This window comes from Heptranchias perlo, chromosome 1 (assembly GCF_035084215.1).
Source record: "Heptranchias perlo isolate sHepPer1 chromosome 1, sHepPer1.hap1, whole genome shotgun sequence".
Lineage (NCBI taxonomy): Eukaryota > Metazoa > Chordata > Chondrichthyes > Hexanchiformes > Hexanchidae > Heptranchias > Heptranchias perlo.
The window spans coordinates 157,002,920-157,028,583 of NC_090325.1; the positions used below are offsets into that span (position 1 = coordinate 157,002,920).

General features: G+C 42.2%; 1 protein-coding gene across 1 annotated transcript in view; it reads right to left on the reverse strand.

Annotated features, from left to right (window-relative positions):
• gucy1b1 (guanylate cyclase 1 soluble subunit beta 1) overlaps window positions 1–24,206 on the reverse strand; it is a 145,633-nt gene extending 121,427 nt beyond the window's left edge. The window contains exons 1-4 of the mRNA XM_067969961.1: window positions 24,117–24,206; window positions 23,546–23,619; window positions 15,218–15,318; window positions 10,471–10,589 (exon numbers count right to left, since the gene is read on the reverse strand). Of these exons, the coding sequence (XP_067826062.1) occupies window positions 10,471–10,589; window positions 15,218–15,318; window positions 23,546–23,619; window positions 24,117–24,119 (297 nt within the window). The 5' untranslated portion in view covers window positions 24,120–24,206. The remainder of the gene's footprint in view (window positions 1–10,470; window positions 10,590–15,217; window positions 15,319–23,545; window positions 23,620–24,116) is intronic.
• Between the last annotated feature and the right edge of the window lie 1,458 nt (window positions 24,207–25,664).

A 25,664-nucleotide genomic window follows, 5' to 3' on the forward strand; every position in this document is an offset into this window, starting at 1 on the left:
GCCACTGGAGAGTTTTCCCCCTGATTCCCATTGACTTCAATTTTACTAGGGCTCCTTGGTGCCACACTCGGTCAAATGCTGCCTTGATGTCAAGGGAAATCACTCTCACCTCACCTCTGGAATTCAGCTCTTTTGTCCATGTTTGGACCAAAGCTGTAATGAGGTCTGGAGCCGAATGTTCCTGGTGGAACCTAAACTGAGCATCGGTGAACAGGTTATTGTTGAGTAACTGCCGCTTGATAGCACTGTCAACGACACCTTCCATCACTTTGCTGGTGATTGAGAGTAGACTGATGGGGCGTTAATTGGCCGGATTGGATTTGTCCTGCTTTTTGTGGACTGGACATACCTGGGCAATTTTCCACATTGTCGAGTAGTTGTCATTGTTGTAGCTGTACTGGAACAGCTTGGCTAAAGGCGTGGCTAGTTCTGGAGCACAAGTCTTCAGCACTACAACCGGGATGTTGTCGGGGCACATCGCCTTTGTTGTATCCAGCGCACACTGCCGTTTCTTGATATCACCTGGAGTGAATCAAATTGGCTGAAGACTGGCTTCTGTGATGGTGGGGACATCGGAAGGAGGCTGAGATGGATCATCCACTCGGCACTTCTGGCTGAGGATGGTTGCCTATGCTTCAGCCTTGTGTTGGAGGACTGATTCATCAGCTGAGGGAGGGCGGTAGGCGGGAATCAGCAGGAGGTTTCCTTGCCCATGTTTGACCTGATGCCATGAGATTTCATGGGGTTCGGAGTCAATGTTGAGGACTCCCAGGGCCACTCCCTCCTGACTGTATATTACTGTACCGACACCTCTGGTGGATCTGTCCTGCCGGTGGGACAGGACATACCCAGGGATGGTAATGGAAGAGCCTGGGACGTTGGCGACAAGGTATGATTCTGTGAGTATGGCTATATCAGGCTGTTGCTTGACTAGTCTGTGTTTTGCCTCTCTTACTCATTTATCCTCAAGTTTATTGGCAGCCACCAAAACTTCATGACCATGAGGACTTCTGCTTCTAATTCTGTTAAGTGACTGTTCTGTGTTCTTTGTTTTATTGTCTGACCTAGTCCAGCTACTTCCGCTTCTGTGTCTGTTGCGACTACTACTGTGAGATCTCCCTCTTTCATCTCTAGTTCATGATAGTTTTCTGACGTGAGATTCAATTCCAGACTCCCTATCGCTACTAGTGCTCCACTTTTGTACTCTCCACTCTTTTACCCCAGGCTGCCAGACTCGCTTCATGCCCATCATCCTGAACATGCAACAAAATTTAAATCTACGAGTAGCTTTGCCTGCATGTCCCAAAACTGTTACACCCCTCCATTCATTAATCCCTTCTGGAACATATGTCACCCATGTACCCACTTTGGGTAATTGTTCTGTGGATGTAAGAGCTCTGTCATGTGTTTCTTGATCACTGACATTACCACTGTCCAGCCCTTGATCTACCTCAGGAACTACATCAAAAAAATCATGAACATTTGAGGCACAAGTTGCCTCGATTAGTACTATCAACTGCTCAGAGTCCGAGATTTTATAATTAACTCCAATTAATCATGAGGAATGAACCCTAATAGTTTGATTGCCATGTTGGACAAGTACTGTTTTACCCACACCACACCCTAGGTAAGCTCTCATATATATGGATACAAGTGAGTCCCCAATTCATAGAAAAGAATCATAGAAAATTTATGGCACAGAAGGAAGCCATTCAGCCCATCGTGTCCGCACTGGCTGAGAAACGAGCCACCCAGCCAAATCCCACTTTCCCGCATTTGGTCCGTAGCCCTCCAGGTCACGGCTCTTCAGGTGCACATCCAGGTATTTTTCAAATGAGTTGAGGGTTTCTGCCTCTAACACCCTCTCAGGCAGTGAGTTCCTGACCCCCACCATCCTCTGGGTGAAAACATTTTTCCTCATTTCCACTCTAATCCTTCTACCAATCACTTTAAATCTATGCCCCCTGGTTATTGACCCCTTCGCCAAGGTAAATAGGTCCTTCCTATCCACCCTATCTAGGCCCTTCATAATTTTGTACACCTCAATCAAATCACCCCTCAGACTCCTCTGTTCCAAGGAAAACAACCCGAGCCTATCAAATCTGTCAGCATAGCTAAAATTCTCCAGTCCTGGCAACATCCTCGTAAATCTCCTCTGCACCCTCTCTAGTGCAACTACATACTTCCTGTAATATGATGACCAGAACTGTGCGCAGTACTCAAGTTGTGGCCTAACTAGTGATTTATACAGTTCCAGCATAACATCCCTGCTTTTATATTCTATGTCTCAGCTAATAAAGGAAAGCATTCCATATGCCTTCTTAACCACCTTATCTACCTGTGGACATGCACTCCAAGGTCCCTCACTTCCTCTACACCTCTCAGTATCCTCCCATTTATTGTGTATTCCCTTGCCTTGTTTGCGCTCCCCAAATGCATTACCTTACACTTCTCCGGATTGAACTCCATTTTCCACTTTTCTGCCCATCTGTCCATTGATACCTTCCTGCAGACTACAGCTTTCCTCCTTACTATCAACCACACGGCCTATCTTTGTGTCATCCGCAAATTTCTTAATCATGCCCCCTACGTTTAAGTCCAAATCGTTAATGTATACCACAAAAAGCAAAGGACCTAGTACCGAGCCCTGCGGCACTCCACTGGAAACAGCCTTCCAGTTGCAAAAACACCCGTCGACCATTATCCTTTGCTTCTTGCCACTGAGCCAATTTTGGATCCAATTTGCCACATTCCCTTGGATCCCAAGGGCCTTTACTTTTTTGACCAATCTGCTATGTGGGACCTTGTCAAAAGCCTTGCTAAAATCCATGTAGACTACATCAATTGCGCTACCCTCATCGATCCTCCTTGTCACCTCCTTGAAAAATTCAATCAAGTTAGTCAGACACGACCTCCCCTTAACAAATCCGTGCTGACTGTCCTTGATTAGTCCGTGCCTTTCTAAGTGACAGTTTATCCTGTCCCTCAGAATTGATTCCGATAATTTGCCCACCACCGAGGTTAGACTGGCTGGCCTGTAATTACTCGGTCGATCCTTCGCTCCCTTTTTAAACAATGGTACAATGTTAGCAGACCTCTAATCCTCTGGCACTACGCCTGTATCCAATGAAGTTTGAAAAATGATTGTTAAAGCCTCCAGTATTTCCTCCCTGGCTTCTTTTAACACCTGGGATACATTTCATCCAGCCCTGGTGATTTATCCGCTTTCAAAGATGTTAATCTCCTTAATACTTCCTCTCTCACTATTTTTACCCCATCCAATATTTCACACTCCTCCTCCTGAACTTCAATCTCTGCATCATCCCTTTCCTTTGTGAAGACAAATACAAAGTATTCATTAAGAACCATACCCACATCTTCCGCCTCCACACATAGTTTACCTTTTTGGTCTCTAATAGGCCCTACTCTTTCCATAGTTATCCTCTTGCTCTTTATGTATTTATAAAACATCTTTGATTTTACCTGCTAATATTTTTTCATGCCCTCTCTTTGCTTTCCTAATTTCCTTTTTAACTTCAATCCTGCACTTTGTATATTCCTCAAAGCTTTCCGTAGTATTGAGTTCCCGGTGTCTATCATAGGCTTTTTTTTTCTGCCTTATCTTACCCTGAATGCTCAACTGATAAGCACTACCTGAATACAATTAACACTAATTGATATAAATCATATGGATACAATTAGCACGACGCATGGAGGGAGAGGGCATGGCTGAGGTACTAAATGAATACTTTGCATGTGTCTTTACCAAGGAAGAAGATGCTGCCAAAGTCACAGTAAAAGAGGAGGTAGTTAAGAACATAAGAACATAAGAAACAGGAGCAGGAGTAGGCCAATCGGCCCCTCGAGCCTGCTCCGCCATTCAATAAGATCATGGCTGATCTGATCCTAATCTTAAATTCTAAATTCATGTCCAATTTCCTGCCCGCTCCCCGTAACCCCTAATGCCCTTTACTTCTGGGAAACTGTCGATTTCTGTTTTAAATTTATTTAATGATGTAGCTTCCACAGCTTCCTGGGGCAGCAAATTCCACAGACCTACTACCCTCTGAGTGAAGAAGTTTCTCCTCATCTCAGTTTTGAAAGAGCAGCCCCTTATTCTAAGATTATGCCCCCTAGTTCTAGTTTCACCCATCCTTGGGAACATCCTTACCGCATCCACCCGATCAAGCCCCTTCACAATCTTATATGTTTCAATAAGATCGCCTCTCATTCTTCTGAACTCCAATGAGTAGAGTCCCAATCTACTCAACCTCTCCTCATATGTCCGCCCCCTCATCCCTTGGATTAACCGAGTGAACCTTCTTTGTACTGCCTCGAGAGCAAGTATGTCTTTTCTTAAGTATGGACACCAAAACTGTATGCAGTATTCCAGGTGCGGTCTCCCCAATACCTTATATAACTGCAGCAGTACCTCCGTTTTTATATTCTATCCCCCGAGCAATAAAAACCAACATTCCTTTGGCCTTCTTGATCACCTGCTGCACCTGCATACTAACTTTTTGATCTTCTTGCACTAGGACCCCCAGATCCCTTTGTACTGCAGTACTTTCCAGTTTCTCGCCTTTAAGATTGCTCTCTTGCTCTCTGATTTTTCCTGCCAAAGTGCATAACCTCACATTTTCCAATATTGTATTGCATCTGCCAAATCTCCGCCCATTCACCCAGCCTGTCTATATCCCCCTGTAGGTTTTTTATGTCCTCCTCACTCTCCACTTTCCCTCCCATCTTTGTATCATCTGCAAACTTTGATACGCTACACTCGGTCCCCTCCTCCAAATCGTTAATATAGATTGTAAAGAGTTGGGGACCCAGCACTGACCCCTGCGGAACACCACTGGCTACTGGTTGCCAGTCTGAGAATGAACCATTTATCCCAACTCTCTGCTTCCTGTTAGATAACCAATCCTCCACCCATGCCAGAATATTACCCCTCTGGATGGGCTAAAAATTGATAAAGAGGAGGTCCTAGAAAGGCTGGCTGTATTTGAAGTAGATAAGTCACCCGGTCCGGATGGGATGCATCCTAGGTTGCTGAGGGAAGTAAGGGTGGAATTTGCAGAGGTGCTGGCTATAATCTTCCAATCCTCCTTAGATATGGGTGTGGTGCCAGAGGACTGGGGAATTGGAAATGTTACGCCCTTGTTCAAAAATGGGTGTAAGGATAAACCCAACCAGTCAGTTTAACCTCAGTGGTGGGGAAGCTTTTAGAAACGAAAATCTGGGACAAAATTAATAGTCATTTAGACAAATGTGGATTAATAAAGGAAAGCCAGGATGGATTTGTTAGAGGCAAATTGTGTTTAACTAACTTGATTGAGTTTTTTGATGAGGTAACAGAGAGGGTTGATGAGGGCAATGTTGTGTATATGGGCTTTCAAAAGGCAAATGATAAAGTGCCACATAATAGGCTTGTCAGCTAAATTGAAGCCCATGGAATCAAACGGGCAGTGGGTGCATAGATATGAAATTGGCTATGTGACAAGAAACAGAGAGTAATGGTGAATGGTTGTTTTTTGGACTGCAGGAAGGTATACAATTGTGTTCCCCAGGGGACTATACTAGGACCACTGCTTTTTTTGATATATATTAATGACTTGGACTTGGGTGTACAGGACACAATTTCCAAATTTGCACATGACACAAAACTTGGAAGTGTAGTAAACAGTGAGGAGAATACTAATAGACTTCAAGAGGACATAGACAGGCTGGTGGAATGGGCGGACGTGGCAGATGAAATTGAACACAGTGAATAGCAAACATTTTGGCAGGAAGAATGAGGAGAGACAATATAAACTAAATGCTACAATTCTAAAGGGGGCTTAGGAACAGAGAGACCTGGAGGGTGTAGTGCATAAATCTTTGAAGGTGGCAGGACAGGTTGAGAAAGCCATTAAGAAAGCATACGGGATCCTGGGCTTTATAAATAGGGGCATAGAATACAAAAGCAAGGAAGTTACGTTGAGACTTTATAAAATACTGGTTCGGCCACAACTGGAGTATTGTGTCCAATTATGGGCACCGCACTTTAGGAAATTTGTGAAGGCCTTAGAGAGGATGCAGAAAAGGTTTACTAGAATAAATGAGGGACTTCAGTTACGTGGACAGACTGGAAAAGCTGGGGTTGTTCTCCTTCGAACAGAGAAGGTTAAGAGGAGATTTGATAAAAGTGTTCAAAATCATGAAGGGTTTAGACAAAGTAAATAAAGGGAAATTGTTCCCATTGGCGGAAGGGTTGAGAACCAGAGGACACAGATTTAAAGTGATTGGCAAAAGAACCAAAGGTGACATGAGGAAAAACTTTTTTACGCATCGAATAGCTATGATCTGGAATGCAAAGGGAAAGGGTGGTGGAAGTAGATTCAATTGTGGCTTTCAAAAAGGAATTAGATAAATACTTGAAGGGAAAGAATCTGCAGGGCTAAGGGGAAAAAGAGCGGGGAACGGGACTAACTGGATTGCTCTTACAAAGAGCTGGCACGGGCTCAATGGGCCGAATGGCCTCCTTCCGTGCTGTAACCATTCTATGATTCTATAATGCCATGGTACAAAATATTATGGAGTAGAATTTCCACAGGGGTTCCTTAATCTGCCACCGTAACTTCAGCAGAAGATCAATGGAAACCCTGGAGAAATGGTGTGAACGGCCATTTACTCCATTAATGCTGGGTTTGTTGCAAAGTTCTCCTCTTTTCCCGCCCCCGCACCATTACCTCTAGAGTTCCCCATAGTCCCCAAGAAGCCTTCTCCTCTTCCTCATCTACATGCTACCCTTTGTCTGCATCATCCGAAGACATGGAGTCAGGTTCCACCTGTACAGTGGGACCCCAACTCCACTTCTCCACCACCTCTCCAGACCCATCTACTGCCTTTGTTTCGACAGCCTGCTTGTCCAAGGTTTAGTCCTGGATGAGCCGCAAAATCCTCCAGTTAAGCATTGAGAAGATCAAAGTCATCGCCTTCGGACCCCACCACAATGTCCGTACCCTTGCCTCAATTCCATCCTCCTCCCTGGCCACTGTCTGAGATTAAACCAAACTGTTTGCAATCTCGGGGTCCTATATGACCCTGAGCTGAGCTTCTGGTCCCATATCCTCTCCATCAGAAAGGCTGCCTATTTCTACCTCTGTAACATTGCCCATCTCCGCCCATCTGCTGCCAAAACCCTAATTCGTACCTTCGTCAGCTCCAAACTTGACTATTCCAATGCCCTCCTGACCGGCCTCCCATCCTGCACCCTCCATAAATTTCAGCTCATCGAATCGCTGCTGCCCTTATGTTATCCCACACCAAATTCTGCTCACCCACTGGCACGCAGTCCCCCAGTGCCTCAAATTAAAAATTCTCATTCTTGTATTCAAATCCCTTCATGGTCTCACCCATTCCTATGTCTGCAACCTCCTCCAACCCTCCGAGAACTCTGCATTCCTCCAACTCTGACCTCTTGTGCATTCCAAAATCCCTTCGCTCCAACATTGGTAGCCATCTAGGTACTAAGCTCTGGAATTCCCTCCCTAATCTCTCTTTCCTCCTTTAAGATCCTTCATAAAACTCATCTTTTTGACCAAACTTTTAGTCGCTCCTCCTAAAATCTCTGTCTTAGCTCGGTGTCAATTTTTGTTTAATTACATTTCTGCAAAGTGTCTTGGGACATGTTTCTACTTTAAAGGCGCTATATAAATGTAAGTTCTTATTGTTGGAAATTACTGGTATATTACATCAATACACTGTACAGTAATATTTTAGGTACTGCATCTCAGGAAAGTTATGGAAGAGCCTTGGAAGAGTTCAGTGCAGATTCACCAGAATGATACCAGAGCTTAAAGAGTTAAATTATGAGGACAGGTTGCATAAACCTGGCTTGTTGTTCCTTAAGTTTAGAAAGTTAAGGGGTGATCTATTCGAGATGTTTAAAATGATAAAGGGATTCATTAGGGTAGATACCGAGAAACTATTTCCTCTGGTGGGGGAATCCAGAATAAGAGGAACATAAGAACATAAGAAATAGGAGCAGGAATAGGCCGTTTGGCCCTTCAAGCCTGCTCCCCCATTCAATGAGATCATGGCTGATCTGATTCTGGCCTCAACTCCACTTTCCCGCCTGTTCCCCATATCCTTTGACTCCCTTGCTGATCAAAAATTTGTCTAACTCAGCCTTGAATATATTCAATGACTCAGCCTTCACCGCTCTTTGGGGCAAAGAATTCCAAAGGTTGATAACCTCTGAGAGAAGAAATTTCTCCTCATCTCTGTCTTAAAATTAGAGCTGGGCCATTTAGGAGTGAAATCAAAGGGTTCTTTCAAACAAAGGGGTGTGGAAATCTGGAACTCACTCACCCAAAAAGCTGTGGATGTGGGTCAAATGAAGCTTTCAAGATTGAGAACGATAAATTTTTATTAGGCAAGGGTATTAAGGGTTACGGAACCGGGACAGGTAGATGGGGTTAAGGTACAGATCAGTCATGGTCTAATTGAATGGAGAACAGGCTCGAGGAGCTGAATGGCCTACTCGTGTTCCTATGTTCCTATGATGGTTTTTAATATAAGAAAACCGTACCTTTTTGGTGGCAACTGCTTATTAACCCACATCTACTCCTGGAAAAGCTGAGCCAGCTCCGCTCAGGGCAGCCCTATTTCAGGAAAGGGTCCTTAAAAAGGTGTTAGGCCCCTCATTAGCATATGCAAGTGGCTAAACGCAGTTTTAAGCTGAAGCCAGGGATGCCACTAGAGCACCCAAACCAAAATGGCATTGGATGTGCTGCCAACACTAATCAGGCATGGATGATTGGCCCCCTAAATTGGACCTCTATGCTTGGTGTAATGATGTCCAAATTGTACTCCGTAGAATTTCGATCCCCAACCTTCAAAAGAAATCATTTTTTCTGCACACTAGCAATTGCTCTATTTATTGAACAGCCTGCCAGGGAGCTACCGCCATATGTTGAAGATGGTGGAGGAGTCCGCTACCAACTTGTGTGGCACTCCAGTGCATGTTACAAAGAGTCTGCAGTCAACCATGGGATGCGTGGCCACTTCAATGGATGGTGCAGCTGGGTCCACCTAATCAGTGGCTCTAGTAGTAGAATATCTCAGGGATGCTTATATTGGTACCATGCAGGCTCAGGTCTCCCAACATCTCCTTCACCTTAGATGCGCTGGGATACCAAATGAATTGGGGCTTCAGTTGCATCATGGATCTCCTACCACCTGCTCCCCCGCAGATCAGTAGGAGTGCAGAGCAGCAACACGTCGGAGGGGCAGTTGTGCAATGGGAGTGCAACACATTGCCTTCTCTCAAGATGACAGCACTTCTACACCCTGCCACCTCCTCAATGGGACTGGAGGCAGACATTGTTCAGCTTTATCACTGGGTGTTAAAATACCACGAGCCTCATTTCTGGAGCAGCGGGTGAGTTTCTAACTCACACCACTACTCACCTGCCGAAAAATGGTCCAGAGTTGGACTTTTCAGCCTGAAAAAGAGATATCTGAAAGGTGATCCTATAAAGGTATATGAGGTAATGGGGAAGGTTAATCAAGAATACTACTTGAAATTAAACTGTGGGAGTAAGACAAGGGAACACAAATTCAAACTAATAACAGTAACTTCCCGCACTTTCTCTTTTAATATCCTTTTTGTAGTATGGAAACGACAACTGCAAGTGTGGTCTAACCAAATATAAAAAAATAAAATTACCTCCCTGCTTTTGTATTCTATTCCTCTAGAAATGAACCCTAGCACTCCATTTGCACTTTTTGTGGCCTTATCAACTTCTGTAGTTATGTTTTAGTGATTTATGTATCTATATTCCCTGATTTGTTTGCACTTCTACCCCATTTAGTTTCTTAGCTTCCAAGGAGTAAGTGACCTACAGTCTGAACATTATTTTATCTTCCATTCCATATTGTAAATGGCCAGTCATGACTATGTTTCACGATGTTTGTAGTGTAATATTGTTATAGTGAACACTTAATTTTTTTAATCATTTAACTTGATAACAATGGATCATTTTGCTAGATATCTGAAATGTAACCAAACCCAATTGGTTAAAAATCATCTTTTCCACAAGAATGCCCCTTATTCAACAAAGAAATCACCATTTAATCAGGCATTGAAAATAATACTTCTTTTAATCTTTGCAGCATTTGAAATGTTTAATTAATATAATTCATACACGAGATTTGCAGAGAAATTTGCAGGGTTATGGGGAAAGAGCAGGGGAGTGGGAGAGCCAGCACAGGCACAATGGCCTGAATGGCCTCCTTCTGTGCTGTATGATTCTATGATTCTATGATAAATCTTCACATATTTAAATTCAGGTTAGCTTATTTTTGAATTCTATGCATGAATTTAACTATCAAGCAAACTCAACAGAGCAGATATTTAGTAATACTTTATGTTCATCGATATAAACTGAAATATGTTGTATTCACGAACACAAGCACATTTACCTGCAAAAACTCTCTAACATTGGAGCCCAGAACACGAAGGATTGTATCATAGCCAGATTCTTGGCAGAATTCAAAAAACATCTTTCCAAACATCTGCAGAATTTCACCAGCATTGATTTCTGTAAAGGATTGATCACATAACAGAAAAAATTCTGTCAGACCTCATTTCAAATATCTCACAAAGGTTATAACAATTTATAAAACTTGGAGGTGTTTGTGGATTCTTAGTAACTTCTCATACACTAAATTATTCACAAATGAATGCACTTATAGCAGTGCAGGCTGCACCTCAAGGTTTTAACATAAATGGCTGAAAAGTCAGAAAGGCAACGGATCATCAGAAAACCTTCTAGATGTCTACATGTCACTTTTATGAACATTCCACTCTCAACAAATGTATCCTCCCCACAAATTTATCCCAATGACAAAACCTTTGGTGTTGGATCTAAATTATTCTTTGCTATGAAATTTGTGACGCAAAAAGATTAAAATAACAATTACTAATAAACACTGGGGTAGGGGGTAGAGAAAGGGAAAAAAAATCAGGCCGAATCAGGGTGGAAAATGAGGGAAACTTTGGGCATTGAGGCCTAGTGCCACCTTGACCAGGTTTTCCCTCCCCTCACCACCACCAGGACAACTGCTAGCTACTACTTCCCCACCTCCCACATGCAAATGGAGATGGGGGCAGATCCAGGAACCCGGAGGATTTCCCTCATGTTTACTCCACTTACGCCACTTTCTGGGGCAAACATGAGGAAGATGGCTGTAGACCTAAGCAGCAATAAATACCTTCAGATGCCACCCCCCTCTTCCCCATGGGAAGGGAGGGCCAAGAAGCCAGCTTCTCTCTCTCCAGTCAACCATAAACATTTACCTGCTGAAGGCCCCAATCTCAGGTGGGGCTTTCAGTGGGACAGCTGATTCGATCTGAGGAGCACTTCCACCGCTTTAAGGTCCCTCGCTGCCTACTGGTGCTGCAGTTGCCCTGCTGGAACTCCATCCAGTAAAAGGAGAAGCCTGGTATTTATAGGCCAGTCAGCATTTACAATATCTAACACAATTTGTACAATAGATTAATGCAGTTTACTTTGACCTAAAACTTGGAAATACATTAATTCCTTATTAAAATAAACTGTATTTGAGACTTTCAAAATTACAGTATTATTAATGCCATAGATAAATGAGATGACCAGGCAGTTGCTGGGACCAAGAACAATAGGAAGTAGTCCCAATCCTTGAAGCTGATGAGTCACTTTTAACCTACCGAAAATATTCACTCACTTCCTAAACTGTGGCATGAATTTTAGTTCCACACTGAAGCCACCACTGTAACTTAATCTACACAAAATGAAAAAAACTGTATATGGTTTCTGCTAAAAGATCACAATCGAAAATTCTTTATGCTCCAAATTTCAGCACAGATAAAACATACTGTACTATGAAATCTAGCAGAAGCTAGCTGCATGGGATTGCTGCTGAATATGGCACCCACTCCATGATGCGGTCAGGCCCAGGACAGACGTTTGAAGCTCCCGTCTAGTTAGGAGTTTCATTAGGTTATTCAAAAAGGGGTAGTTGTGATAGACGCCAAGTCTCCAGCATGCCCAAGACACCAGATACGAAGAGGGCCGCGTGGCAGACCTTCAGGCAGAGGACCTTTAAAAAGGCTATAGATTTTAACGGTAAATGTTCTTAGGCCTTTTCTGGACTGTTCTTGTAATTTCTTTATGTTTTTTTTAAACTGCTGTGCTTAGCCTTTCTTGAATCTCTGTGCCATTTGTTATTTATAGTTTGGCTCCAAATACCTTTACTGGCACCAGCAGGTTTGCTAATTGCCGTGTATTTCTACCATTTTCTGTTTTTATTGCAATTTGATATTTATCTAACTGAAAGCTAAAATCATAGTTTGACACCAGCTTTTCAATGCTGTGAATATTGTACTGCGCCCTGCATTGTTCCTGATATGCAACAATCTTTTAAAAGCTTTATTTTAAACCTATTCCACAATTTACTTGAAAACCCTCTTTTGTCATAATGCAAATCTATTTCATACCTCACAACACCACTCAAGGATTGGTAGAAAAGTAAAGCATGTCACTGGTAATATGTAAGACCTCGGTTGTGATTGTAATAAGCTGTTTCCCAAGAACTGAACTATTGTGAAAACTCACATTATGTGGGATTTTCAGCCAATATATACAGAACTAGAAGCAGGTCTGCAGTCATTCAGTGATTGAACATTTGACTTCCAACCACATTTGGCAAGTCTGAGTTGCACAAGGGCCACCTGTCATCTAAACCTAGATGCCTCAGTTGGGTGTGTTTTAAGTTTCTAAGATAGAATGCTAGCTGGAGCACTAAATAAAAATGAAGATTTCTATCACTGAGCATACCCATTTAAATGTATCTCCTGGCAGGTAAAAATGTGGCATTAATTACTGATGGAGCAAGTATGGTTCCCAGAAACTTAAAAGGGGAGAAATGGAAAAAAATGGGAGAACAAAAATATTCACAAGTTTAAAAATGCCTTTTATGTACAAGACATCTTTTGCACTAAATTTTCTTTGATTAATGATGTTCATGTAAAAAAAGAATTAATAATTTCCAGAATTTATTTTAAACCATGTTTGGTACTGATTAAAGTTCTCTCTTCAAAAGTAGGTCAGAAGGTTTGGTACAAAAAAATTCATAAAGTACAGTAATAATATTAATTTGGGGCAACATTTGAACCAATAAAACATTGTGCACAGTAGGTCAAGTCATTGTAGTTAAACTGAAATTGAAAAATGTCCGCAGGATATTGCAAATTGCTGTCATGTAAACCATATTTTATTGTTGGCATATATTAGTATTCAGCAGAAAAATAGGCTTTTCCTTTCATATATATAATAAATTATTATTTTCATCATAATATGCCAAAATCCAAAAAAATGAGTATAACTAGTAGGTTATTGGTAAAACTATGTGATTGAGTGGCCTTCTCTTTTTTTAAACTTTGCAATATTGAATCACTGGGGCTGATGTAAACTCAGGACATTAATCAGGGGGGCCAAAGTGGGCGACAAATCATCTTGTTCCCCTGGAGTGTGATGCCCAGGAGATTTTAACTCCTGGGCCTCATTTACATGCACCGACACTGGCTTTGTCCCAAACACGGCAGGAATGACGTCAGGCGGGAATCAAAATGGTGGAGGTCCGGCCGTGGCAGGGGAGTCAGTCCTTGGCAAGGTAAGCAAGGATTTGGGGAAGGACGCGGGCAGGGGCGGGGAGTCCAGAGCAGGGGTGTCCCAAGGTATCCTTGTGGGGCCAGGAGGAGCACTCCTGCAACATTCCCTCAGTATTACACTGAAGTGTCAATCTAAATTATGTGTTCAAGTCTTGGATTGGCAATTAGAACCTATAACCTTCTGCCAAGCTGACAATAATGATTAAAATAACATATAAGAAGAATAGTGGACTGAGATTTAAATACAGAAGAGCAAGATAGAGGTCTGATTTGGTGACAAATGTGTTAGTTACAAATTTTCAGGTTCTACATTAGTTTTTCTTTCACTTTAAGGGTCACCAGCCATTTCCATAAGTGGACCTTGGGTCCCCTACAATCTGGAATGCACCTTTACCGCCCAACATCTAATTAAACAGTAACATGATGGGGGGTTGTTACATCAAACCCATGTTGCATATACCAGCTAATGTAATCTCACAGATATCGTCACGAGTTTTGTCTTTATAAAAGGCAGACAAAAAATAATTCTAGCAAGATGAAGCATGGTTTATTTAACATAAAGTACATGAATGAACAGAATACAGTTTTTGCAGTGAGATCCATCAATTTATTTCCATTCTTGGTTCCATGTAGAATAATAAATGCACAAACCTTACTAAGACTTCTGGGCATTGTCCACTTTCAAGTTGGCTAATCTCAAACTAACTGGTATAATCTTTTGGATTCACTCCATTAATTCTGGAGCGAGGGAGAGGGGAGATCTTTTCTACTTTGAGTCTGTGCATGGATAATAATTTTGTTTTAATTTTTTGTTTTAATTAACCCACAATAGATATTCCACCAACATTGAATGAAAACAACTATGACCATTTTTATTGTTCAGTGTAGATGCTTTTCAATACTATGAACTTTTTAACTGGAATCTTTCCCATTGTCTCAAAGCTACAGGAACACTTACAGATAAATGGTTTTATGGCTGGCCAGTCTCTTTTTAGATAGCTAATTAATACTTAAAATCACCAAGACCGCCACCCATAGTTTCATGTCTGCTTGTTAATGTTACTTCAAAAAATGTTATATTCCCCTGGGGGTTAATCTCTTGTAAACTGAATCCAACGTTATAGCAATTTCCTAACATAAATTAAAACAAAATCCCACGCAGGCTATACAGGTTAATGCCCAAAATGTTACCATGATATTAGTCTTCATCAATAAAGTGAAATGTGGCCAAAATAAAGATGCGAGATTAGGGTCAGTGCAAGGAGTAAGTTCAGTCCAGTCTGGTTTCAGGTGTATAGTCAGGCATAGACAGAAGAAAGTAATGCTTATGATATCAGGGCTAATAAGCATATGAGTGGGAAGCTGGAAGCTTTAAGTAGCTGTGACTTAAAATAAATAGGTCATGGACATCATGCAAGGAAGTTAAATAATTTACTTTGAAGAAAAGAAATGATCCTTTCAAAGAATATGTTTATATTATAATCAATATTCTTAGAAGTATATGAAAACCCTACTTACTGAGGACTTTGCTTGCTGCACTCACTAGATCATATGTTTTGGAATCATCATATATAATCCGTACCAGAAATTGTCCTTCCACGTCCAGCTGTGCTTCTTTTCTACAACAAGAAAGCAATTTGACAAAATATGATAATAGACACTACAGCCCTGAATTCCTGCAGGGGTTCTCCCGGTCTTCCGACGTAACTTCGGTGAAAGGTCGCTGGAGCCCCCAGAGAAGCAGCATAAACAGCTGAAAATGGCCATTCATACCATTTCTCCAGAGCTTCCACCAATTTTGAGCCGCAGGATCCCCGTGGAAATTCTAGGAGGATGCAGTTATGTTAGGACTTACACATGAATATGATGAAAAGGCTGCAAGAGTAATAAAATTAATGCTAAAATGTCACCTAATTCTAAACATTACAAAGGGAAAGATGTATACACATTTTTCTCTTTCCCAGTGCCTACTTGTTGGTGTGCTTTATGCTTTAAGATGTTGGAAGCAGTCTGGAATGAAATGGGGACAAATTTTCAACCACATGGGGTAAATCACTTCTAAATGGTTAAGAATCAGGGAATCAGGGGGAAAACTCTCCAGTGGCTGGAGTCATACCTAGCACAAAGGAAGATGGTAGTGGTTGTTGGAGGCCAATCATCTCAGCCCCAGGACACTGCTGCAGGAGTTCCTCAGGGCAGTGTCCTAGGCCCAACCATCTTCAGCTGCTTCATCAATGACCTTCCCTCCATCATAAGGTCAGAAATGGGGATGTTCGCTGATGATTGCACAGTGTTCAGTTCCATTCGCAACCCCTCGGAAAATGAAGCAGTCCATGCCCGCATGCAGCAAGACCTGGACAACATCCATGCTTGGGCTCATAAGTGGCAAGTAACATTCGCGCCAGACAAGTGCCAGGCAATGACCATCTCCAACAAGAGAGAGTCTAACCACGTCCCTTGACATTCAACGGCATTACCATTGCCGAATCCCTCCATCATCAACATCCTGGGGGTCACTACTGACCAGAAACTTAACTGGACCAGTCACATAAATACTGTGGCTACAACAGCAGGTCAGAGGCTGGGAATTCTGCGGCAAGTGACTCACCTCCTGACTCCCCAAAGCCTTTCCACCATCTACAAGGCACAAGTCAGGAGTGTGGTGGAATACTCTCCACTTGCCTGGATGAGTGCAGCTCCAACAACACTCAACACGCTCGACACCATCCAGGACAAAGCAGTCCGCTTGATTGGCACCCCATCCACCACCCTAAACATTCACTCTCTTCACCACCGGCGCACTGTGGCTGCAGTGTGCACCATCCACAGGATGCGTTGCAGCAACTCGCCAAGGCTTCTTCGCCAACACCTCCCAAACCCGCGACCTCTACCACTTAGAAGGACAAGAGCAGCAGGCACATGGGAACAACACCACCTGCACGTTCCCCTCCAAGTCACACACCATCCTGACTTAGAAATATATCGCCGTTCCTTTATCGTCGCAGGGTCAAAATCCTGGAACTCCCTTCCTAAAAGCACTGTGGGAGAACCTTCACCACACAGACTGCAGCGGTTCAAGAAGGTGGCTCACCACCACCTTCTCAAGGGCAATTAAGGATGGGCAATAAATGCTGGCCTCGCCAGCAACGCCCACATCCCATGAATGAAAAAAAACTTGTTTTTGAAAACATTTCCTCCAACAGTCTCAGTGAGTGAAAGGTATTAGCTCCAACAACCCAGTACCAGATCTTGTGAGCAAGGAAATAGCAGAGATGCTTAATAAATATTTTGCCTCAGTTTTTACAGAAGAAAGTGAAAGTCAGACTGTGGAAGTATCTGAGGATGATGTGGAAGGGCCATCAATGGAGATAAATGTTCCAAAAAAGTTAATAGGACTGAAAGTAGAAAAATAACAGGCCCAAATGGTATAGAAGATCTGGGAGGAGAGAGCAGAGGCATTAACTGTAACTTTACAAAGATCTTTGGAAACCATAATTGTGCCAAAGAAGTGGAGGGTGATAAATGTTATAACACTGTTCAAGAAAGTGGAAAGGGTTAATCCAATAAATTATAGGACAGTTAGTCTTACATGATTGTGAATAAAGATAGACGTTATGAATTTGCACCTTTGCATGTGAAGCTTCACATTGGGAGCACAAATTCATAAAATCTGTTCTCTCGAGTCCATAGTATTGGATGAAATTAGTGAATATTTACAAAGGCATAAGCTAGTCAAGAACAGTCAGCATATATATGTAAAGTCAGCTCTTTCCTCTCTAATTTCATTGAATTTTTCGATAAAGGGAAAGTGGTGGATGATACATCCATGAATTTTCAGGAGTCATTTAAATGAGATTCTGGGTTTTATATGTAGGGGCGTGAGATATATGAATCACTGGAATTCCTAAAAAAGAGATCATTAACATGCAAAATCCAAAAGTTTGCAGTCAGACACCATCTGCACATTAAGGGAGTGAAAACCCTTTTAATTTATACTATAGCATTACTGGAATGTGGCCAAACAGCAACATAGATACAAGTGATTATTCCTTAAATCCTAAGGAACCACACAAGTTGGTAGAAGCCCTGCACCTTTTGTGAACAAAATAGAAGCTAACCTCTGCGACATCTGATGGTGTGGTATAATTGAGGACTATCACTATCTTGGTAGCCACCAGGTGGCAGCGCTAACTAAAGAATGTCCCTGCTGGTCATCATTCACAGGTTGGCACAGGTTGGGTGAGGATGTGATGAGGGGGTCATGAACTTCGACATAAAAAGGAATGAATGGTTTCCCTCATCCATACTTAGCACTGTGTACCTTAGGCTTTTGGACAGCCTCAGAGTGTGACATAAATATGATTCTGACTGAAATTAGTCATGGAGGGGGGAATGAAATAGTGAGACTGGATGCCAAGAGTCCTGCTAATACAGCAGCGAGGGCCACGCGGAAGGAAATGGCACAGGTAGTGAATGGCAACGCATCTCCAGGATCGCTCTCCAATGAAGGAGGCCCCACAAGGTCAGAAAAGGTAAGTGTGATGGCTGCAAGCTGCCATTAATACATATTTTGTACATTTCAGAAAGGAGATCTATACTTACCCTAAAATACAAAGGGTGGTAGAAGTTTGGAACTCTCTTCCGCAAACGGCAATTGATACTAGCTCAATTGCTAAATTTAAATCTGAGATAGATAGCTTGTTGGCAACCAAAGGTATTAAGGGATATGGGCCAAAGGCAGGTATATGGAGCTAGATCACAGATCAGCCATGATCTTATCAAATAGCAGAGCAGGCACGAGGGGCTGAATGGCCTACTCCTGTTCCTATGTTCCTAAAAGTGAATTCACAGATCTATAGGTATCACCCTTACAAATGCCTTACAAATATGATTGAATTCTTTGAGGAAATGACAAGCAGGATTGATGAGGGTAGTGCAGTGGATGTTGCCTACATGGATTTTAGTAAGGCATTTGACAAGGTCCCACATGGCAGACTGGTCAGAAAGGTAAAAGCCCATGGGATACAGGGAAATGTGGCGAATTGGATACAAAATTGGCTCAGTAACAGGAAACAAAGGGTAAAAGTCAATGGATGTCTTTGCGAATGGAAATCCATTTCCAATGGTGTGCCACAGGGCTCAGTGTTGGGTCCCTTGCTGTTTGTGGTATATATTAATGATTTGGACTTGAATTTAGGGGGCATGATTGGCAAATTTGCAGACGACACAAAAACTGGCCGTGTAGTTGATAGTGAAGAGGACAGCTGTAGACTCCAAGAAGATATCAATGGGTTGGTGGAGTGGGCGGAAAATTGGCAAATGAAGTTCAACCCGGAGAAGTGTGAGGTAATGCACTTAGGGAGGGCAAACAGTAAAAGGGAATACGCAGTTAACAGGAATATATTGAGAGGGATAGAGGAAGTCAGAGACCTTGGAATGCATGTGCAAAGGTCCCTGAAGGTGGCAGTACATGTAGATAAGGTTGTGAAGAAGGCATATGGTCTCCGTTATTAGCTGAGGTATAGAATATAAAAGCAGGGATGTAATGATGGAACTGTATAAAACACTGGTAAGGCCACAGCTGGAGTATTGTGCACAGTTCTGGTCACCACATTACAGGAAGGACGTAATTGCTCTGGAGAGAGTGTAGAGAAGATTTACAAGAATGTTGCCAGGGCTTGAAAATTGCAGCTACGAGGGAAGATTGGATAGGCCGGGGTTGTTTTCCTTAGAGCATAGGAGGCTGAGGGGTGACTTGATTGAGGTGTACAAAATTATGAGGGGCCCCTAGCGGAGAGTTCAAGAACTAGAGGACATAGATTTAAGTTGATTGGCGGAAGGATTAGAGGGGACATGAGGAAAAACATTGTTACCCAGAGGGTGGTGGGTGTATGGAATTCACTGCCCGAATTGGTGGTAGAGGCAGGGATCCTCAACTCTTTTAAAAAGTACCTGGACCTGCACCTAAAGTGCTGTAAGCTGCAGGGTTATGGACCGGATGCTGGAAGGTGGAATTAGAATGGGCACCTGGTTGTTCTTCAAGCCGGCGCGGACATGATGGGCCGAATGGCCCCTTCTGTGCTGTATCTTTTCTATGGTTCTAATGTACCCAAGTTTGCTGACAATACAAAGCTAGTTTGGAAAGTAAGCTGCGAGGAGGACACAAAGACTCTGCAAAGCGATATAGACAGGTTAATTGAGTGGGCAAGAAGGTGGCAGATGGAGTATAATGTGGGGAAATGTGAGGTTATTCATTTTGGTAGGAAAAATAGAAAAACAGAATATTTTTTAAATGTTGAGGAACTATTAAATGTTGGTATTTAGAGATATTTGGGTGTCCTTGTACATGAAAGACAGAAAGTAACATGCAGGTGCAACAAGCAATTAGAAAGGCAAATAGTATGTTAGCCTTTATTGCAAGGGGTTTGGAGTAAAAGAGTAAGGAAGTCTTGCTGTTATTGTACAGGGCTTTGGTGAGACCACACTTGGAGTATTGTGTATAGTTTTGGTCTCCTTATCTAAGGAAGGATATACTTTCCTGAGAGGTGGTGCAACAAAGGTTCTCTAGATTGATTCCTGGGATGAGAGAGATGTCCTATAAGGAAAGATTGAGTAGAATGGGCGTATCCTCTCTGGAGTTTAGAAGAATGAGAGGTGATCTCATTCAAGCATATAAGATTCTACACGGGTTTGACAGGGTAGATGCTGAGAGTCTAGAACTGGGGGACATAGTCTCAGGATAAGGGGTTCGGACATTTAGGACTGAGATGAGGAGGAATCTCTTCACTCAGAGGGTCGTGAATATTTGGAATTCTCTACCCCAGGGGGCTGTGGATGTCGTTGAATATATTCAAGACTGAGATTGATAGATTTTTGGACTCTAAGGGAATCAAGGGATGTGGGGATCAGGCGGGAAAGTGGTGTTGAGGTCGAAAATCGGCGATGATATTACTGAATGGTGGCGCAGGCTCGATGGGCCGTATGGCCTACTCCTGCTCCTATTTCTTATATTCATATGTTCTTACAACATGGAAGTCTTAAATTAAATATGTAAAGCATCCTGCAATCCATGCATGCCCACTGAAGCCTCAGTACTTTGGTGAGAATTCCTTCAGAGAAGTGATGAGAATTCTCAAACAGTTGTCAAAGTCAACCGTCTTGTGAGTGATGATAATAAGTATTTGTTAGTCATGCAGGGAAAGATTGCATATAATTCCCAAGAAGGACAGATGACAGCAGGAGGAGGAGACAAACCAAATTCTGGGAACTCACTCAGCTAATGCTGTAGGGAATGGGGACGTGAGGTTTGCACACACGGATGGTTTGTGCTGACCAAGTGCTAATGGTCAAAGATTAGAAACAGTTTCGCTTTTTTGAGGCTCATACTCTGTGAAGACCCCTCTATCAACCTAACAGGAAGAAAAAGTAGATGGTAGGAAACTCAAAACATTTCTCATTCTTCTTACCTCCACAGGAGCCTGAAACAAGAAAGATATTGGAGGTTCTGGCACTGGTTCCTTCTTTTTGCATAGAGATAGACAGAACCAATGACAGAACCTTCAACATCTGGCACTGCCAGCAAATATTGGCCCATTCCATTATGAACCCTATCACTTTCACTTTCGAGGCTAGATAGGTTAACACAGGATGATATAGATAGTATAGATGAGGAATTGATAAAAGATAATTTGCAATTCACAAGAAAGCCAGAGGATGAGGTATTGGAGGTGGAGCATGATGCCCCTGAGTGGATTCTTAGAAAATGTCAAGCCACGGCTATTGAGCATCCAGACAATGATCTCAGTGGTCCCGCCATGAAGACAGAAATCCTTGTAAATCAACAGAACTATATGAATGTACCGCAGAAACTCTCCAAAGATGTGCGATAAATGGTAGGGATTGCGGCAGAGTCCAATGCTATCCTTTCCATCACTATCAAAGTGGGCTTCTCCACTATGCAGAGCATCCTGCAACTCCAGGAACCTCTGCACATGTCTCACAGAATACAGAGGTCCCTTGACACAAATCTTGTATATTGTTACACCTTGGACATTTTTCTATATTAAAGATGCTATATAAATACATGTTGTTGCTGTTGATATATACTGGAGCTATACACCTTGGTGGCTGGGTATCTGTAGGGGGGGTCTAGATCTCCCATGGTGCTGCTTTATAAGTCTGGCTCCGAGAGGGCTGTGGATTCTCACCCGACCTTCAGTGCAGCCATGCAAATGTGGGTTTAGACCAGGATGACATCATACGTCCTAAATCACAACATTCCGTCAGTCTAACTGATGTCACTATAAAACACGGGTAACGTGGACCAGCAGCTGAGGAAGATGATAAAGATGGGAATCCCCATGGGGAAAAAAAAACATTTTGCAACCTTCCCCTTCATTTTAGGGAAATTGTTGAAATATGAAATAGTATTCAAAGACACTTCTAAAAGAAACTGGGGTAAAGAGCAAAAAAAAATGACAAAAGACCAACCAAAGTAAAGTTGTAAGCCTCTATTTAGCAGAATAATAAAATATAGCAATTTGCCTTTAAGGTCACCGCCTTCCTCAGCTGCTGGTCCACGTTACCCGTGTTTTATAGTGACATCAGTTAGACTGACAGAATGTTGTGATTTAGGACGTATGATGTCATCCTGGTCTAAACCCATTATTTGCATGGCTGCACTGTAGGTAGGGCGAGAATCCACAGCTCTCTGGGGTAGAGAATTCCAAAGATTCACAACCCTCTGAGTAAAGAAATTCCTCCTCATCTCAGTCTTAAATGGCCAACCCCTTATACTGAGACTATGCTCCCTCGTTCTAGACTCTCCAGCCATGGGAAACAATCTCTCAGCATCTATCCTGTTAGGCCCCCTCATAATCTTATATGTTTCAATGAGATCACCTCTCATTCTTCTAAACTCCAGAGAGTATAGGCCCTGATACATCTGAAAATTATACCAAATTAAAATGAAACCAAATTTGTTTACGCAATTCACATATGTATTGAACATTTTAACAGCTTTTGAGGGAAAAATTAAGTCTACTATTATGAACAACACCATCAAGACTGAGGATTTCACATTGCAATCATAACCTTTTGTGATATGTGGTAGGCAGAGTGAAGGGCTGTTTGGTCTTCTCTCTTCACATAGCTGATTATTCAAAATGGACTCAGTACATCTGAGTGTATTTGGGCCATAAACATACACACACCTCAACACCCTCTATACTTTTACTGCTCTTGGCCAATTGCTTCTGTATTGATCACAGCCCTGGCAGGAATGAAAACATACATCTCTACAACTCTCATCTTCATACCAGCATATTAGGAATAATGTTGTAAAATCAGTGATATAAAATGGCTGGCAGCTTCATGTTCATTTAATCTGAAATGTAACTATTTTTAACACAAGAAAATAATAAGCTTTTGTACAGCAAAATGACTAAATAGAACTGAATATAGATAGCATGTGCCTATTTTTTTCAGTGCCCCAGCAGTCTTCGCTACACAAGAAACGACACACACATTACTGCATCCTTTACTTAAACGAAAGGAAAGCGTGTTTTCCCTCGATGTATCCGAAGTCTTGCTCAATTGATTTCTAGGTCAACACAGGGGTTCTCGTTATTACCGAGATCGGCGCATGTGGATTCACAAATTGTGTCTGTTCATTCCGGATACTGATAAAACCAATTTAGTTACTTTCAAACTCAAACCATCCTGAAACACGTTTAACCGTGTGTTTACACAAGACGTGGTAGAATGTGAATATGTAAAGCAGGGGCAATAACTGTAACTCGGTTTAGAATATTCTGGGTTCATTTTTGTTTGTATGCCATCACTTACTTGATATCTTCCCACACCAGAGGTCCATAATTGCGTTGGATTAATAATTCCAAAGCGTGATTTACGAAACCATACTGTAAATAAAAGAAAGAATTGCAGTATATTTGATTTTTCCGGGAAATTACACCAAAAATTCAAATACATTAGCACAGCGGTAAAGTGTAGCACCAACAGTGGCTGAATGGAGTAGTTACTGGGGAAGCGTCTAACCCTCCAGGGTCAGTGAATAAACCAGCCGAAAAACCAACACGTATATTTACAAACATCCAACCAAATTGTTTTTGCTTTTATCATCAGCTCCATTTTTTGCATTGCTGTCACTTTGAGCAATTTAAAATTCCTCTGCTCCTCTTCCAACGCACGGACATTATGGTTATGAGAGGTACAGTGAGAAAACTAAAAAACTGAATTTTATTGAAGAGAAATAAATTCCAAAGGCAAAAAAAATCCTTTCTCGTGCAATGCGTTTGAATAGTCCCTTCGTTTTTTTTTCCATTGTAATGACAGTGTTATTCGAACTAATAAAGCAAATCATATCATATACATCCACACGTTTTTACTGTTCACTTACCATTTCGATGTTAGTAATCGTCTCTTTTTTTGTCTGAGTGCCTCTCACTGTAGCAGACAATCGTCACTGACTCCAGACACGACCAGCCATTGCTCTGATTGACAGGGAGCGCCGCCAATCGGAAGGGACGATTCGTACTTAACCGCAGATAGTCTAAGGAGAAAGAACCAATTAGCAGCGGAGGTAGTGGGAGAGCTTTCCTCTGATCTGAACCAGCTCCGCAGAGAGCACAAGCTGGAGAAATAGACAAGATTGACACACTTACAAATTAAAGCCATCAAAGATAAAGTACAACAAGAAAAAACAAAGGCGATAAGTATCATTGCAAAATAATTACAGCGGAGTTACTTAGATTGAAATCCTGTTCATAAATATCTATCAAAGAAATACTGTACTTCATGCAGTTATATCTATATTTAAATTCCACGAACAAAATATATTAACATACAATATATGCGACACATATGAACATATCCCACGTAAATTAAATTAAATGTACTTTACCGTCGTAAAGTAGATAACGTTTATATCCGTTAAAGTATTCTAAATAGTGATGTATCTCCAATTAACAACGTATAAGAGATGTACTATAACAACAATTTGCATTTATAGCGCCTTTAACGTAATAAAACGTCCCAAGGCGCTTCACAGGAGTGATTTTCAAACAAAATTTTGGATGAGCTGACGTTTATGGAGGGTGGAAGATGGGAGGTCAGCCAGGAGAGACTTGGAATAATCAAGTCTAGAGGTAAGAACATAAGAAATAGGAGCAGGAGTAGGCTAATCGGCCCCTCGAGCCTGCTCCGCCATTCAATAAGATCATGGCTGATCTGATCCTAACCTCAAATCTAAAGAACACAAGAAGTAGGAGCAGGACCCGGCCACTCAGCCCCTGGGCCCGCTCCGCCACCCACAGGGCATTGACCGATCCGAACTCAGCTTCATGTCCAATTTCCTGCCCGCTCCCCGTAACCCCTAATTCCCTTTACTTCTAGGAAACTGTCGATTTCTGTTTTAAATTTATTTAATGATGTAGCTTCCACAGCTTCCTGGGGCAGCAAATTCCACAGACCTACTACCCTCTGAGTGAAGAAGTTTCTCCACATCTCAGTTTTGAAAGAGCAGCCCCTTATTCTAAGATTATGCCCCCTAGTTCTAGTTTCACCCATCCTTGGGAACATCCTTACTGCATCCACCCGATCAAGCCCCTTCACAATCTTATATGTTTCAATAAGATCGCCTCTCATTCTTCTGAACTCCAATGAGTAGAGTCCCAATCTACTCAACCTCTCCTCATATGTCCACCCCCTCATCCCCGGGATTGGCCGAGTGAACCTTCTTTGTACTGCCTCAAGAGCAAGTATGTCTTTTCTTAAGTATGGACACCAAAACTATATGCAGTATTCCAGGTGCGGTCTCACCAATACCTTATATAACTGCAGCAATATCTCCCTGTTTTTATATTCTATCCCCCTAGCAATAAAAGCCAACATTCCGTTGGCCTCCTTGATCACCTGCTGCACCTGCATACTAACTTTTTGATTTTCT